Below are 15,750 nucleotides of genomic sequence, written 5' to 3'. Positions count from 1 at the left end.
TGTCCAATGTGAGAAAACATTTGTTTCATATATTTAGACCAGTTTTATAGTTGTTCATGCAGAAGGGTAAGTGTGAGATTCCAGTTACTTCATCATGGCCAAAAGCAGAACGGGTTTTAGTAAAAACCCCAAAACTCTTCAGTTTATTGCTTAAAACATATCTTAATATATCTTACTAGATTAAAGCCTATTATAATTTACACTATAAAGAACTGGAAAAGTTGTTGAAACCTGTTTCTCTCTACCCTAGAGCAGAAAGATACAACAGGCCTGGACAACAAAGAAGGGAAGTAGATTTAATTTTTAGTATCTGAACATTTACTTTCAAATATAGACAAGCACTCTAGTGGACAAAAGTCTGTTTACGTGCTTTATATTTTGAAGTATATAGCTGCAGTAATTAATCTCATCACTACTTATTAAATGTGTGGTGGATAGATAACTCATCTCTCTAGTTCCCAAATTCTTTGAGATAAACTGTATAAGAGGAACTGAACCCAAGGAGCCTTATCTATCCACGAATCTAATTTGGACAACCAGATTCTGGATTTCAAACTGGAGTCTGATGCTAGGCTTTGGGGGAATTTGGGATGAAGAAGAGAGTTGTATTGTGCAAGAGGGATGTGAACTGTTATGGTCAGAAGGTAAACTATGGCAGACTGTTTTTAAAAAAACAGCTTTGACAATATTCCCGATTCCACATGTTCTTCTAAATTTTGGTTACTTTCCTACCAAGAAATAGAGTTTATGGCTCTTTCCAAGAACCTGGACAGTTTTTGTGACAACCTCAATTAATAAAAATATGACATGAGTAATACCATGCTACCTCTGAGGCTAGGTCAGGAAGATTTACTTGCCTTACCCTGGGGACTCACACCTTTGGGGCCCTGTGCTACCATGTAGAAAGTAGAGCTAACCTGAAGCTGTGATGTTGGAGAGACCACATAGAGAGACCACAGAGAGACAGAGATGCATGAGGAATTCTAGCAGTTCTACTTGCCAGCTGTTCAAGTGTTCCTGGATTAAGTACCAGATGTTTCAGTGGATAAGCCTGTCCAATCCCCTGAGTAGTGAGAGACAACATAAAAAAAATGTTCTTTTTTGTGGCACTGAGTTTGAGGTAGTTTGTTATGCAGTGTTAGATAATGGAACATTGAATTCAAGATGCCTGTGAGACAATGAAAAGGTGCCAGATCGTGCAAGCCAGATCAATATGTATATACAGAATGAAGGCCCAATGTTGGAAACAGTAATTTATAACTTGTTGGCAAGTGAAACAATGGCATGGTTGAGACTGCCTATAATGAGAATAAAGAATAAGGAAAGATGGTAGCGTAATACAGAAATCCAAGGAATTTAAATGTGAGGTGGAGAAAAAAGAATCTATAAAAGAATCTAGGGATGGCCAGAAAGACAGAAGGAAAACCAGGACAATGTTAAGTCACAGATGACTAAAGAGAATGTTTCAACATGAAGGGAGCTATCAGTTGTGATGAAACTACCAACAGGCTAGTTTCAACAAGCTAGAAATCAAAGTGTCTATTTTGGATTTAGCAACACAGACATGACTGGTGATTCTGGCAAGTGTAGTCTCTCTGAAGTGGTGCAAAGGAAGGGAAAGAGCTTTGGGAAAGCCCAGACATAATGGGTTAAAAAATATGTGTGAGGTTAGGAGATACTTAAATATTAAATATGGACAATTCTTTAAAGAAATTGGACGTGAAGGTAAAGAAAGAAAAGAGTAATGTTACAAATATATGGAAATTAGAAAAAATTTACTATATTTAAAATAATTTCTTTGCACTTAAGAGTTCAGTCTTGAAGATATATTTTCATGGAATCTATAATAGTTTCTTCAAAAATCTGTCTAAGGGATGAAAAGCCTAATTCAAAATATGCAAGTCTTCTCCTCCACTGTCCAAAAGAGTATAATAACACTATCACTAGCCTTCCTTAGGCAATTCAATGGCAAATAGATAAATTACTGTATTGCTGCTAGAGGGCGTAAGGAATTTCCAAGCTAAGGAGAGAGCCGAGGGCATACTGCTCAATGCTGAGAGATTATAGGAAAAACCACACAGGATATTTTTCACATTAAAAAAACTCAAGCCCTTAAATTGGTTTTGACATTTATGTTGCCTAAGACTCTCTATTACACTTACCCGTTGTTGGTGAACAATATTTTTGTGCTCACGTGCCACACGTGTGGCCCATTTCCGAGCCTCCTTGTTTAGACTGTGCTCCTCTGTGGTCCCAGTTTCTGATTCTAATTGTCGACTCTACAAAACAAGAGAGAACAAAAAGAAAAGTACTGTTACCCTTACTGAAGTCACTACCATGTTGTAGGTGACTAAAAGGCCTTCACTTAATCAGCACTCAAAACACGATGCATACTCCACTACTGTGGGAAGCAATGTCTCGTGTCATAGAACTTTGGCAGAAAGCTAAGAGGGCAGTATGAAACCATAAACGACCATACGATTTTTGCCTAACATTACTGAACATTGAAGCTGTGTATCTAATACTGCAGACCATTTTGGGGTGTGAAGAAAGCTAACTAAGCTGAGCAAAGAAGAAAAGAATATTTATGTCAAACTACTACAACACTAAAATAGTTATATAGGTAAACATGGAAAAACTCAATAGTTTCAACGGAATTAAAGAAAGACCCATTAGACAGAAGTGAAAACAACATAAAACAATACGGTAACAGCGACATAGCCTCTCTACCCTGAGATACTGGGTTTCATTTGGTTTCAGTTCCAACACCAACTTACCACCAGACCTCAAACTAGCTTTTGCCCAACTTTACAATTACTTTTATATTTTGATTCATTATTTGGACCATTAGGAATCTGGGAACCAACTTTATTATTTTATTTTGCTTTGCAAAATGATCTAGAAGTTTTAATTTATATCTGTCTTCAAATGTCAGGGTTTACAGTGTTAATCCCCAGATGCAGAAATAAATGTAATCTATAGTAGCCACAGGAATCTGATAAAGGCAGAAAAGTGTATTCTGAAGAGTCCAGGCATAGGTTTTTAAGTCAGACAGATCTAGTTTTAATACTCTCTATACCATTTACTAGCTTTATGATCTTGGGCATGTTAATTAATCTGAATCTTAGTTACAGCTGAAAAATGGAGAAAATACCACCTATCTCATAGGGGTTATTAGAATAAGATGAAGTCATATTATAAACATTCTCTTTTAGTATCTACATTTATTAAGCACCCAATAAATGGTAATTGTTAAAGACCCAACACAAAATTACTTGAAGCAAAGTTTTCTCATTACTATTAATAAAAAAATCCAAGTAATTCCTAGGATGTTGTTAGCCCAAAGAATGAATCAAAAAGATGGAAAATATATTGCAAGACCAAGGCAGACCTCAAAGAGAATGAGAAGAGGAGTAGAATGTACGAGAAAGGAAGTAATTGATGGGGAAATGAAGTTTTCATTACTGAGCAACATTTTAGGAATAGGTAATTTGTTCATGTGCTGGCTGCAGATAGGCCATAGCCCAACTGACTGACATAGAATCTGTACCTTTTTCTGAGTATTTTCTGTACTTAACAGGTAGGGAAGTAAAGATAAGGCTTTCTCCCCTTTCTCTATGGGTAATCAAACAGGAGTGCCCAATGATCAGGAAATACAACAAATGCCATTGACTGAGAGATGACTTTGGGATCCTCAGGTAGGGAATGACACATAACTAAAATTCAAGTTAATTTATCATTTTAATGAATTCTGAAATCAAGCCATGGAAAGGCATGTGGAAGCTACCTATAACACAGGTCTAGACAAACGAGAATTTCATACAAGGCAAACACAGCCCAGGATGTTAAACAATACAGAGGGTAATGTTCTAATGCCACCTTCACTATTAAAGATCAATATGTCAGGATCTAGTGTAGATCATTACCTAATTTAAGATGGTGCTATTAGCAGTGGTTGATTCCAACAATGGAACTGTCACTACTTCTTTTTAAAATACTAGCTAATTTAATGTTTAGATTCTTTTAACACTTTTCCTTAACCTCTTAAAAATGCAGTTGAAACATATAAAGGAATATTAACATGTATGTTATTAAACACAAAAACAACACTTTCATCTTCTCAAAACAGACTGAGAATTTAAAAATCAAGTATCAAATAGCACTGCAGCTTATCTCTGGAAAGTTCACTTATTTAACTTAATTATTTGAAAGAGGTATATATAATAATAGCAATTTAACAACAGCAATTCTCAGAATAATAGTAGCACAGAAATAACTCAAATAAATTATAAACTGAAGAGAAATTCCATGAAAGGACTTTGCTATTAACTTTGTAGGTAGTTTTTCATTTGTCTGTGTCATTTTGGGTATTTGTTAAATTAGGTCAGCTAAATGTGATTCTTGGATCTTTGGAATCATCAGTTTTTAGAAATCATGCAAGTTTGAGAAAAAAAATTTCTGGAGCAAATGGGTGTTTTCCTGGAAAATAAATGTCAATCTATCTAAACATAAACCTATAGTTTTTTGAGTACTGTTTCCTCTCGTGGAGTAACTTTCTTAATCTTGTTTTGTCCACAAACTCCTAGTCATTCTTCAAGTCTCAGGTAAAGTGCTACCTTCTCTGTGAAATCTCCGATTTTTTCAGATAGATTCAGGGGCTCTTTCACTTTTGACATACCTCCATTTTATTATTTTATTCATTTGTTAGAAATTAAGTGAGTGGCTACTGCCAGACAAGTATCACATTACACTGTGATTGCTGCATGTTTGTTTTCCCAACTGTCTTCAGGCAGTCTGAGGATCTGAACAGTATCTTAATCTGAGCATCTCTGGCATCTAGTGCTGTGCCTAATATACTCAGAAGGACCTGTATGTAGTACATAGTACGTAGAATATAACCTAATGTCCTAATTTTCAAGTGAATGCCAAGCACCAGAATATCAGAATGGTACCTTTGGAGGTGACAAGAAAATTCACACACTGCATTATAATCAATTTCTACCTGATGTAGGAAGGATGATTTTATGTGGGGAAGAACAGTGAATAGAAGAGAAAGGGAACTAATTTACTGAGAGCCACACATTTTAATACAGGATCTCAAAGCTGACTTTAGGATTAAGAGCCCTCTCCTACTTGTACAATAAAAGGTCTCCCTTTTCATGTTTAAATTCCCACCACAAAATCCATTCAAAATGGATGACTCAGGAAGGAAATTTTTTTGAATATCCAAATTAAGGGATTTTTATAACTTTTATTTTATGAAATGTATTTGTTCCTTGAAAAATAGCCATTGACACTTGAAGTACATTTATTCCTCAAATACATTTACCTTGTGTAAGTGTATGTGCTCCCCCCAAAGAGGCCTAGCTGTATTATTCTCACTAACCTCCTCTGAGCCTCAACTTCCTTACCTGAAGATAAAATGAAATCGTGCTCACTTTGGCAGCACATATACTAAAATTGGAACAATACAGAGAAGATTAGCATGGCCCCTGCACAAGGATGACACGCAAATTTGTGAAGCGTTCCCTATTTAAAAAAAAAAAAAGAAAAGAAAAAATGAAATCTCAGATTCTTACTAGTGTTGCAATTAATTTTGAGAGAACAGGCTCATGCTTTGGCTGAAGCAGTGGGAATATTGTGTTCCTCTGGATAAGAGACCCATGCTATACCCATACTATACTGCTACTGCTCCGAGCTCCACATTTCTTTTCAGCATTATCTGAGGGCCTCACCTAATCAAAAAGCAGAAGTGCTTCTGTAAAAATTTTTTTAAATATCTTTAGAACATAATTTTACTTTACTTGGAATTTAAAATTCAAGACAGGGTATAATTTTAGGAGGTAGTGGAGATGAACAATATAAAAACAAACTATTTGATGGGAAGTACAGGATGTCAAATTTTTAAGACAAGGAATATAGCTATTATAAATATTAAATATCCATGACATACATGACATAATGTTGACTGAGGAAAAAAAACGTTTAAATTCAAGTCTGTGTACTATAAATCTACTAATAGAAAGTATTTACTTGTGTATCCACATGTACTTAAGTATGTTCCTGTAGGGAGACACTCAGAAGGATACTGACCAAACTGTTATCACTGGTTATGCTTTCTTTATAACTAGAAAATTATAAAGCTATGTTGATTTGGAAAAAGAGTATCATTTATTGAATATTTAAGTTCTGTGCTAACTGCTTTACATGCATTATTTCATTCAGTTATCAAAACAATCTAATAGAGATTCTGAATTTATAGGTGTGGAAAACTAGGGTCAGAAAGGGTATCTTTCCCTAAGCCACTTGGCCAGTAAGTGATGGATCTAGAGCTTATATTGAGATCTCTTTGACTTCAAATTCCTTTTTATCTTAAAATGACCATATTGTCTTACTAACTGTTATTAAGCTAATGCTAATATTTGTAACAGACAGAGGCAGTGTAATGTTGAAAAAGACATGGCTAAAATACAAATTTCCTTTGAACAAAATTTTGATTAGGCTTTTACTTGGAGGTAAGACATCTTCTGATTTAATTTTGTTTTAAAAAAAAAAAGCTGAACTATTTCAAGTGAGTTTAAGAAGGCTTTCAGAGCCTAGCAATGTCACATTTTAAAAAATTCCCACATTTTTTTTTAAAGAATATATTAAAACGGTCATTTCAAGATATATTCAGTTACTAAATAACTTTAAAGGACTATACTAAAGAAATCAACATTACAGTATTTTTTATATAGTTATTAGTCTTTAAGTCATCTTAACTATTTTATCCTTAATTATTCTCTCATGATTTCAGTACATTTTAAGATTAACACAGGGCATACAAGGTTCAGATAGGTATTTGCACATGTGACCATATGGGCAAAGTAAACAGGGATAGAAAAGATGATTTGTACACAAGAAACACTGTCATTATTTTTTAAGATTATAACCAGAATACTACCATTGAAAGAGAGTAAATTAGATAGTCATGTATCATGAATGAAAACCACTAACATAGTAAAACACTAGCATTTCAACACAATTTCAAAAAAAGATGTTAGGGTTGTCAAGCCAATGTCATGTGCCAGGAACCATCTAGTTATTAATCCATATTCAAGGGATTTATACTACTTGCATTTCTCGGTTTCTTGGTAGAATAAGTATTGTGTTAAATATTTTATCTCTTATTCTTCATGAAATTTAATAATGTATTATTAATTATTTCAAGAAAGTTTATTATTATTTGTTCTAAAAAGGCCTCTTTGAGTAAAAAGCATCTGGATCTTTGCAGGTTATTTTTGTGTCCCTAATACTCATGTTTACACAGGTTCACAATCCTGTAATTTTGAAAGCAAAATGCTCTGAAAGCCATAGGCTTTGGAGTAAATTTGGAGCCACAACTCATTTGTGGCAAAATTTGACTTGAACTAAAAAGAGGTTATTTATAGTTTTTATTTATTTCATGTAGTATGAATAGCCAAATGTTTTACTGTAAAAAGTACTGTGTTTGATCATGGTGTCCTTCCCCATACCTTGCTCAGGGTCTTACACAATATATGGTATATGGATCACCTTTCTAAAACTTAAAACATTCTGACATTTGAAACACATCTAATCTGACCCGAAGGCTTTTGATAGGAACTTGTGGACCTCTAAGTCATGTATTTTAAATATATCACACACCTTGGAAAGAAGTGGAACATTGTTCCTTATTAGCCATAATTGAACTTATTCTGACTATGCTTAGATAGCAGCATTTTGACTAAAAGGAAAAGCAGCAACTCACCTGGATTTACCAGGTTGGGTGTACCTAGTCTCTCAGGGGAGCAAACTGGAGGACAATTAGTGTAGCTTGAGCTTTTGGATATTTCTGGAAACCTTTGGGCAGCTGAGGAAAAGGATATGCAATTCCAGTAAGGCTTGGGAGAGGAAATAGTGAGAACTCTGAGAAGAAGCACAGTTCTCCAGTATAGGCTTAGAATATCAAAGGTAAATCTAAGAGAAAAATATGTCCATGAGTAATGACATGAAAGCAAAACAAGAAATAACAAAAAACCTTCTGTCTGACACCTAGACACATCCAGAGGCATGACTGGATGGAATAGCCACATGAGGAGTATGCCTTTATTTTTGTAGATCATACAGAAACTTTGTTTTAAGAGCTATAATATGCTAGGTAAAAAAGTTAACTTCCAGGCTCTTTTATGTCAGTACATTACCAAGGCATTTACAGAAAGCTCTGGATATGTCTGGACAGTTAGAAAAAGCACCAAACCAGGAGAAAGATCTATTATATAGATGGTACATTTCCTGTGAAAAGCAAGTAAGTCCTTTTGAAAGACTGAAGATCTATTGACAGAGCCCTGTGAACACCTGACTGTCAGTGCTGCTGATTCTGGAAAGCAACACTCATGTCCATAATCAGAGCCTTTTATTTTTGTAGATTTGTATATGGATGGTATCTATTTATCCAGGAGGAGGATTTTCCACAAATTCTCTATTATAGCACTTTCATGTTTATAAACCAATGCTATATGCAACACAAGATTTCCATCAGCAGAAAGAGCCAATCAGAACAATGAGAATTTTCATGTAAATTCTCTGCATGGTATAGCGACCCCATATAGTCCTTTACAGAGAAGGGCAATTTTTGCTAAATATTTGTTACCAGTCTTATTAAGAAATAATAGACGTACATCACTGTATGAGTTTAAGGTGTACAGCATGTTGGTTTGGTTTACATATTCTATGAATATTTTTAATAGATGCATAAAATGCCCCAGTTAAGCAAAACTTCAATATGCAAAAGCCCTTTATTATAAGCAAGTGGTCATTTTACTTAATAGAACTATAAATTTACAGAAAGTGGAATATCAGAACTAATAGCTAAAGTAATAGGAAAAGACCAAATATCAGAAATTTAATGTTAAGATTTTGATATCTGTGAAGATCTTACTATTGGAAGTTTAGGGAAGGTAAAATGGGAAGGGTATTCTCATCATCACCAGAAATTTGGGGAAAAAGTTTCCTTATGTGTCTCCTGCCTGTATAGGTCATACTTATCTAAGTTTTGCAGACGTGCATGTTTCCCATATTGTTTCCCATTCTAGCTTGACTTTGTCCTTTTTCACAGGATGTGAGGAAATGCCCTTTACAGGCACACATCACTAGTTCTAGTAATAGAAGGGAGACACACTGAGATACATGTAGGCAAGAGGTGCTCAAAAGTATAAGTTATATACTTATGATAAGAGTAATAAGAATGGATACTAATTGTTTACTCTTGGCTACTGTTAATTCCACACAAATTGCCTTTTAGGCTTATGAACTGCTAATAAAGAGAGGTTGATGAGACCTACATTGTGGAATAAAACAGGAGAGCAGAAATTCCAAAGGACTTTCAAAGGTCCACTCACTAAATGAGTTGAGAGCTGGGGACCATGACTGCAAAAGTCTTACAATATTTCATAATCTTCGTAATGTCTTCTATATATGACATTTTGATATTTCTTGTAGCAACTGGGAAAAACCTTAAAAAATGAAATACATTGTCTCATGGAAAGATAAGGGGGGAAAAAAGGCAGTTAGCATTTATTCTTTATCTACTCTGTGCCAGGCATTGAATCAAATGCTTAGGTATCTCATTTAATTTCAAACCCAATAAGGTAGTCATTTTATATATGAGGAGGCTGGATCAGAGAGGTTAAATATACATAAATAAAAAAATAAAATAAACACAGCTAGCACATAGCACAGCTAGGATTTGACTCCAAAGCCCATGACTTCATTGCATAACACCTGTACGAATCTCACATAAGTATGACCCATGTGACAGCTGAATAACTCTCCAATATTGAATTCGTAACAAATGTATTCATCAATTCTCCTAAAGTATCCCTCTTTTGGGGGAGAAGGGGAATGTTAGCATATTTTCATATCCTTCTCAGAATAACCTTGCATTAAAAACTTTAAATTTAAGCAAAAAAATGTGCACTTTGCTCTTTCAAGAAAGGATTTTTAACTTTCTGGTATCATCTGAAAAATGGCATTTGAGGATAAAAAGGTAAGACACTTTAGAAATCAATAACCTTATATGGAATATAGACAAAGGAATCTTTCGGTATTAACCATGAGACAGCTACTAAGTCACTATATCAGACAAAACTTGCTACTTATCACTGTCACTTGTAACTATCTTATGGTAAATATTAAGATTCTCAATTTAATTCTATGGCTGCACAGAATGGACATAACTGTGGCTTTATAAAATCATTTTGGCCAGTTCCTTTTGGTATATCATCCTAAAGCATGAGTAAAATAATCATATATTAAAATAAAATGAAAAGGAATTTTTATTCATCAGCAGGTAATGAAATACAAGCCAAATAACCCCCAAAAGGTACAATAATTTCAAGCTTTAATTAAATTTCAGTGGTAATATTGGGACTATACATTTTCACCTGGACATTTGGGACTTTTTCAGGGAGAATACTGCAATTTGAAATGGGTAAGTCCATTTTTTTTACATTTTAAGATAGCATATAAAAATATTCAGAAGAATATAGGCAATACTCTCTTGAATATTAACATGAGCAACTTCTGTATGAACATATCTTCCCCGGGCAAGGGAAACAAAAGCAAAAATGAACAAGTGGGACTATATCAAACTAAAAAGCTCCTGTACAGCAAAGGGCACCATCTGTAGAACAAAAAGGCATCCTACAGTATGGGAGAATATATTCATAAATGACATATCCAACAAGGGGTTGACATCTGAAATATACAAAGAGCTCATGCACCTCAACAAACAAAAAGCAAATAACCCAATTAAAAAATGGGCAGAGCAGAGATCAAAGCCTAATTTGGCTACCCAGAAAATGAACTAAGATACGATATGAAGAAGAACTTCCAACATCAGCACTCTCTGGAAGAGTCATACCAGCAGATGATCACCAAAAAAACCTCAACAAAGATCCAGGCGATGCTGCAGTTGTAGCTGCATTCATCCCACTGGTTTCTGGACTTGCCATTGGAATGAAGAAGGAGATATCTAAGCAGGCCTGTGCATACAGTAAAACAACAAATTTGACTGGATCTATACTGTTGGAACTCAACCAAGAATTAAGAGAAGTGCAAGTTGTAGCACTCCAAAATCTTACGACTACAGACTATCTACTGTTAAAAGAACATATGGGATGTGAACAGTCCCCAGGAATGGGTTGTTTTAATTTGTCTGATTTCTCTCAGACTGTTCAAGTTCAGTCGGACAATATCCACCATATCATAGATAAGTTTTCACAAATGCCTAGGATGCCTAACTGGTTTTCTTGGTTTCACTGGAGATGGCTGGTAATTATAGGTCTGCTTTGGTTATGTAACTGTATTCCTATATGTTAATGTGTGTACGCAATTTAATTAGTAGTTTAAAACTTATACATGCTTAAGTTACTCTACAGGAAGATATGTCAAAGAAATAATCAATCTTCCCATGTTATCTTCCGTCTGCTACTCCTATAGCTTTTCTTCTTCCTTTCTAATTACAATCCTTAAATAGAATCCGTGCCTCATATCGAATTTACCGAGTATCATAATTCTTCCAAGTGGTAAAGATACCTCAAGACAAATACTGGGCATAAAAGCCACAGGGCATAAATCTGCAAAGAAGTAAAAAGCTAACCTTTTCAAACAATATTGCCTCTCTCTCACTTACCAACTTTACATTTCCCTGTATGGCCCCGGAAGATGACTGGTTAGCCAGAGACGGATAAGATTCCTCAAGGGAGGAACAACCTAAGACAGGCACAGTTGCCGGGGGGCCATCAGGTGAGAAATTGGGGATCAACAGAGGTGAGGCTTAGAACCTCAACCCCCCTGTTTTGAGAGAAATCTTCTGCATCCGTGGATGTTTTATTGTCCTTGTCTAGCTTGGATTAACACTTAGTCTACAGGCACACACCTGTTCATCTAAATTTGCTGTTCATCTAAATTAGATGAACACCTGTTCATCTAAAAGGTAGGTTTTCTACCTTTATCTTGCATCTACCTACCACTTCAGCATTTTATTAAAAATAATACTACTACTACTAATAATAATAAGGGAGAATTGTGGGATTCACATATAAATCAAGTATAAAAATTAAACAAATATTCATATTTGACCTGATTGTTTATAGTTCATAATGTGTGATCAAAACTGAAAGTTTCTGTGATGACTGCCCTTGTACTGTTCACCATGTAAGAACTTATTCACTATGTAAGAACTTGTTCACCATGTAAGAGCTTGTCCGTTATGCTTCAGAAGATTGGAGACTGACGAGAATTAGGCTTGGGGTGGATTAATGATTGTACATTGAGCATTGAGTCCCCTATACAGAATTTTATTGTTGTTAACAACCATTTGATCAATAAATATGAGTGATGCCGTCTCAAAAAAAAAAAAATGGGCAGAGGATCTGAACAGACACTTCTCCAAAGAAGAAATTCAGATGGCCAACAGGCACATGAAAAGATGCTCCTCATCACTCATCATCAGAGAAATGCCAATTAAAACCATAATGAGATATCACCTCACACCAGTTAGGATGGCCAACATCCAAAAGACAAACAACAACAAATGTTGGCGAGGATATGGAGAAAGGGAAACCCTCCTACACTGCTGGTGGGAATGTAAGCCAGTTCAACCATTGTGGAAAGCAGTATGGAGGTTCCTCAAAAAACTCAAAATAGAAATACCATTTGACCCAGGAATTCCACTCCTAGGAATTTGCCCTAAGAATGCAGGAGCCCAGGTTGAAAAGGACAGATGCACCCCTATGTTTATCACAGCACTTTTTACAGTAAGTCAAGAAATGGAAGCAACCTAAGTGTCCATCAGTAGATGAATGGATAAAGAAGATGTGGTACATATACACAATGGAATATTATTCAGCCATAAGAAGAAAACAAATCCTACCATTTGCAACAACATGGATGGAGCTAGAGGGTATTATGCTCAGTGAAATAAGCCAGGTGGAGAAAGACAAGTACCAAATGATTTCACTAATCTGCGGAGTATAAGAACAAAGAAAAAACTGAAGGAACAAAACAGCAGCAGACTCACAGAACACAAGAGTGGGCTAACAGAAGGGAAAGGGCCTGGGGAGGATGGGTGGGAAAGGAGGGATAAGGGGAAAAGGGGGCATTACTATTAGCACACATAATGTGGGGGTGGGGGAACATGGGGAATGCACTATAGCACAGAGAAGACAAGTAGTGATTCTATAGCATCTTACTATGCTGATGGACAGTGACTGTAATGGGGTATGTGGTAGGGACTTGATGATGGAGGGGGTCTAGTAACCACAATGTTGTTCATGTAAGTGTACATTAATGATACCAAAAATAAAAATTCAGAAGAAAGTAAGTTATATTTTATCATGGTAGTAACTTTAAAAGTCCTATGGCTTTCCTAAATATACTTTCCTCAATTTTGATTAAATATTTATTGAATACCCTTCTTTGTGTAAGGCAAGGGCATATGAAAGTTATATAAAAAGTATCTATTGAGTGAATGAAAAATGAATGTGTTAAATTCATAAGTAGTTCAAAATTCCTAAGTCAAATTATAAATCCAAAATAAAATTAAGGAATAATACTGTTTTGCAAGGGGAATCCATCTGCAATGGACCTCATTATATGACCATCCTACTTGAAAATATCCTATAGTTCTCCATAAACTACCACATATAAAACTCAAACACAAAACCTAGTTGCAACTTCTATTTGTGATGTTTAACTTCTCTCTCACCATCAATACTATTTAATTTACAACAAAACAAAAATTACACACAAAAATACTTTGTACTTAAAAACATTTTCAAAATGACTATTCTAAGGATTTTTTTCAATGGTTAACAATCTTTTTCAACAGTTGACTTTATCAAATATGGGCTTTCATCTTTCCTTATTATGAAAAAATAAGTTGCTCCCCAAGTGCTGAACATTTCTTCTCAGAAAACAAAGTAGCATGTAAAAAGAACATTAAGATTGCAAACAGGGCAGTAATGTGGCAATAATTCATTGTGTGATTCTGGACAGGTCTCTTTTCCTGGCTAGGCTTCAGTTTCCCCTTTAATAAAGACATGATTAACTCTGAGGTTCTTTCTAGCTCTCCTGCTGAGGAAAACTAAAGTGCCTCAAAGAAGAGGAAAAATGAGAAGCTCAATCTTTTCACTATAAAAAGGAAAGGAACTCCCTAATTATAAGGGAAAATAGCCCCAACTTTTGCATACAGGGGCTCCTTATACCTCCATTTACACACACACACACACACACACACACACACACACACACACACACACACACACACCTTAAAACTTTCATCCCAATGCCAGGTCCCACCCTTCATTAACAACATGCAAACCCACACATCCCATCCCTCCCACCCTTGACCCACACCCCCATATACCTCAGCTATGGTCATTCTCAGAGCACTGACAGGGGAGAGCTCAATATCCACCAGTTGGGCAGCTTTTAAACTCTGCCCAGTAAAGATTGCACAAGGACAGAAAACAGCATAGTTAGAACTTAAATGCAAACAGGACACACAGCTAAGAATATTTAGTACAGTGTCTAGAACAAAGAAGGATTTAGGATTGTAGTTGGGCTTTGGGTAAGTGAAAGAGTTATTGTTATTCTGATTTTTCTGAGAAGAATGGGTAAAGATAAACAATCTCAAATTAGTCATAATTTTAAATCAAGTTTGGCAAACTTGTCCATACCCTATACCTTCTAATGCTGTTTCATCCCATCCAATTTCAAAGAAGTCAAATTATAGAACAATGTCATTGAGTCATTAAACAAAAGCTGATAAAAACAGACACTATTATAAAGGGCAAGCAAGGGCTACAATCTAGAGGTAAATGCTGATTTCCTTAATTCTTTATTTAGCCATTTAACAGGGCTACTTAAAATGTAAGAAAAGCAATGAAGATATCTCCAGCAAAATTTTCTATTAAATGGATACCATAAAACTCTGATATCAAACTCCCCCGGTTCTGATTCTAGGTTTATCAAAAGACCTTATAAATACAATTTTTTATTGGAATATAATTGGTATACAATATATACTGCAACATAGTGATTTAGTAATTATATACATTACTAAATGTTTATGAATATAATTTGACTACCCTCTTGGCTTTCCTACATTGGAAGAATGAGCTAAATATGTCAACATGCACTTTCTCATTTCGTAGAAATTAAATATCTTTTTTACGTTATCAAATAGCATTTCATTTCCTCTTTTAAAAAATTCAAATAATGGCAAACATTTTTCACAAACCCAAGGATAAAAATGTATGATTAATGTCTGCTTTTTCAAAAATTGACAATTTGTAATTATAAAGGGCCTGTAAGATTTTATAAGGCCAGCCAAAATATTTGTGAACACATATTCATTATTCTACTTATTTATTCTCTTCTAGTTAAAATTTAGCCACAGAGAAAAGTTTTATGGACAAGAAGTATAATTTATATTTGAATTGAAAAAAATGTTATTGAATATTTTTTTCTTCTTCCCTCAGATTAGTTTTCAGATTTTCAATAACTTGTCTTATAACTTCACCATATTTAATAGAAAGTTGTTATTAGCATAAAGATACTGGGTGTTATATTTTAGAAAGAAGAAATGCCACAATTTCTGTGTATTCTCACAGTTTTGTTATAAAATTAATGAGACATACTCAGCTTTTTCTACTTATCTTTTCCAACGACAATATTGAGCACAAA

General features: G+C 34.9%; 1 protein-coding gene and 1 non-coding gene across 4 annotated transcripts in view; one reads left to right on the top strand and one right to left on the bottom strand.

The window, feature by feature from the left end:
* FCHSD2 (FCH and double SH3 domains 2) overlaps positions 1 to 15,750 on the bottom strand; it is a 332,094-nt gene that overhangs the window by 59,377 nt on the left and 256,967 nt on the right. For all 3 annotated transcript variants that reach the window (XM_073216029.1, XM_073216028.1, XM_073216030.1), the window contains exon 11: positions 2,163 to 2,279. In XM_073216029.1, the coding sequence (XP_073072130.1) occupies positions 2,163 to 2,279 (117 nt within the window). The remainder of the gene's footprint in view (positions 1 to 2,162; positions 2,280 to 15,750) is intronic.
* LOC118973888 (U6 spliceosomal RNA) lies at positions 5,431 to 5,537 on the top strand. Its single transcript, XR_005063410.1, has one exon. It is a non-coding gene; the product is annotated as a U6 spliceosomal RNA (small nuclear RNA).

Source organism: Manis javanica, chromosome 11, assembly GCF_040802235.1.
Source record: "Manis javanica isolate MJ-LG chromosome 11, MJ_LKY, whole genome shotgun sequence".
In the NCBI taxonomy this organism is placed as follows: domain Eukaryota; kingdom Metazoa; phylum Chordata; class Mammalia; order Pholidota; family Manidae; genus Manis; species Manis javanica.
This window is presented reverse-complemented; position numbering and strand designations above follow the sequence as displayed.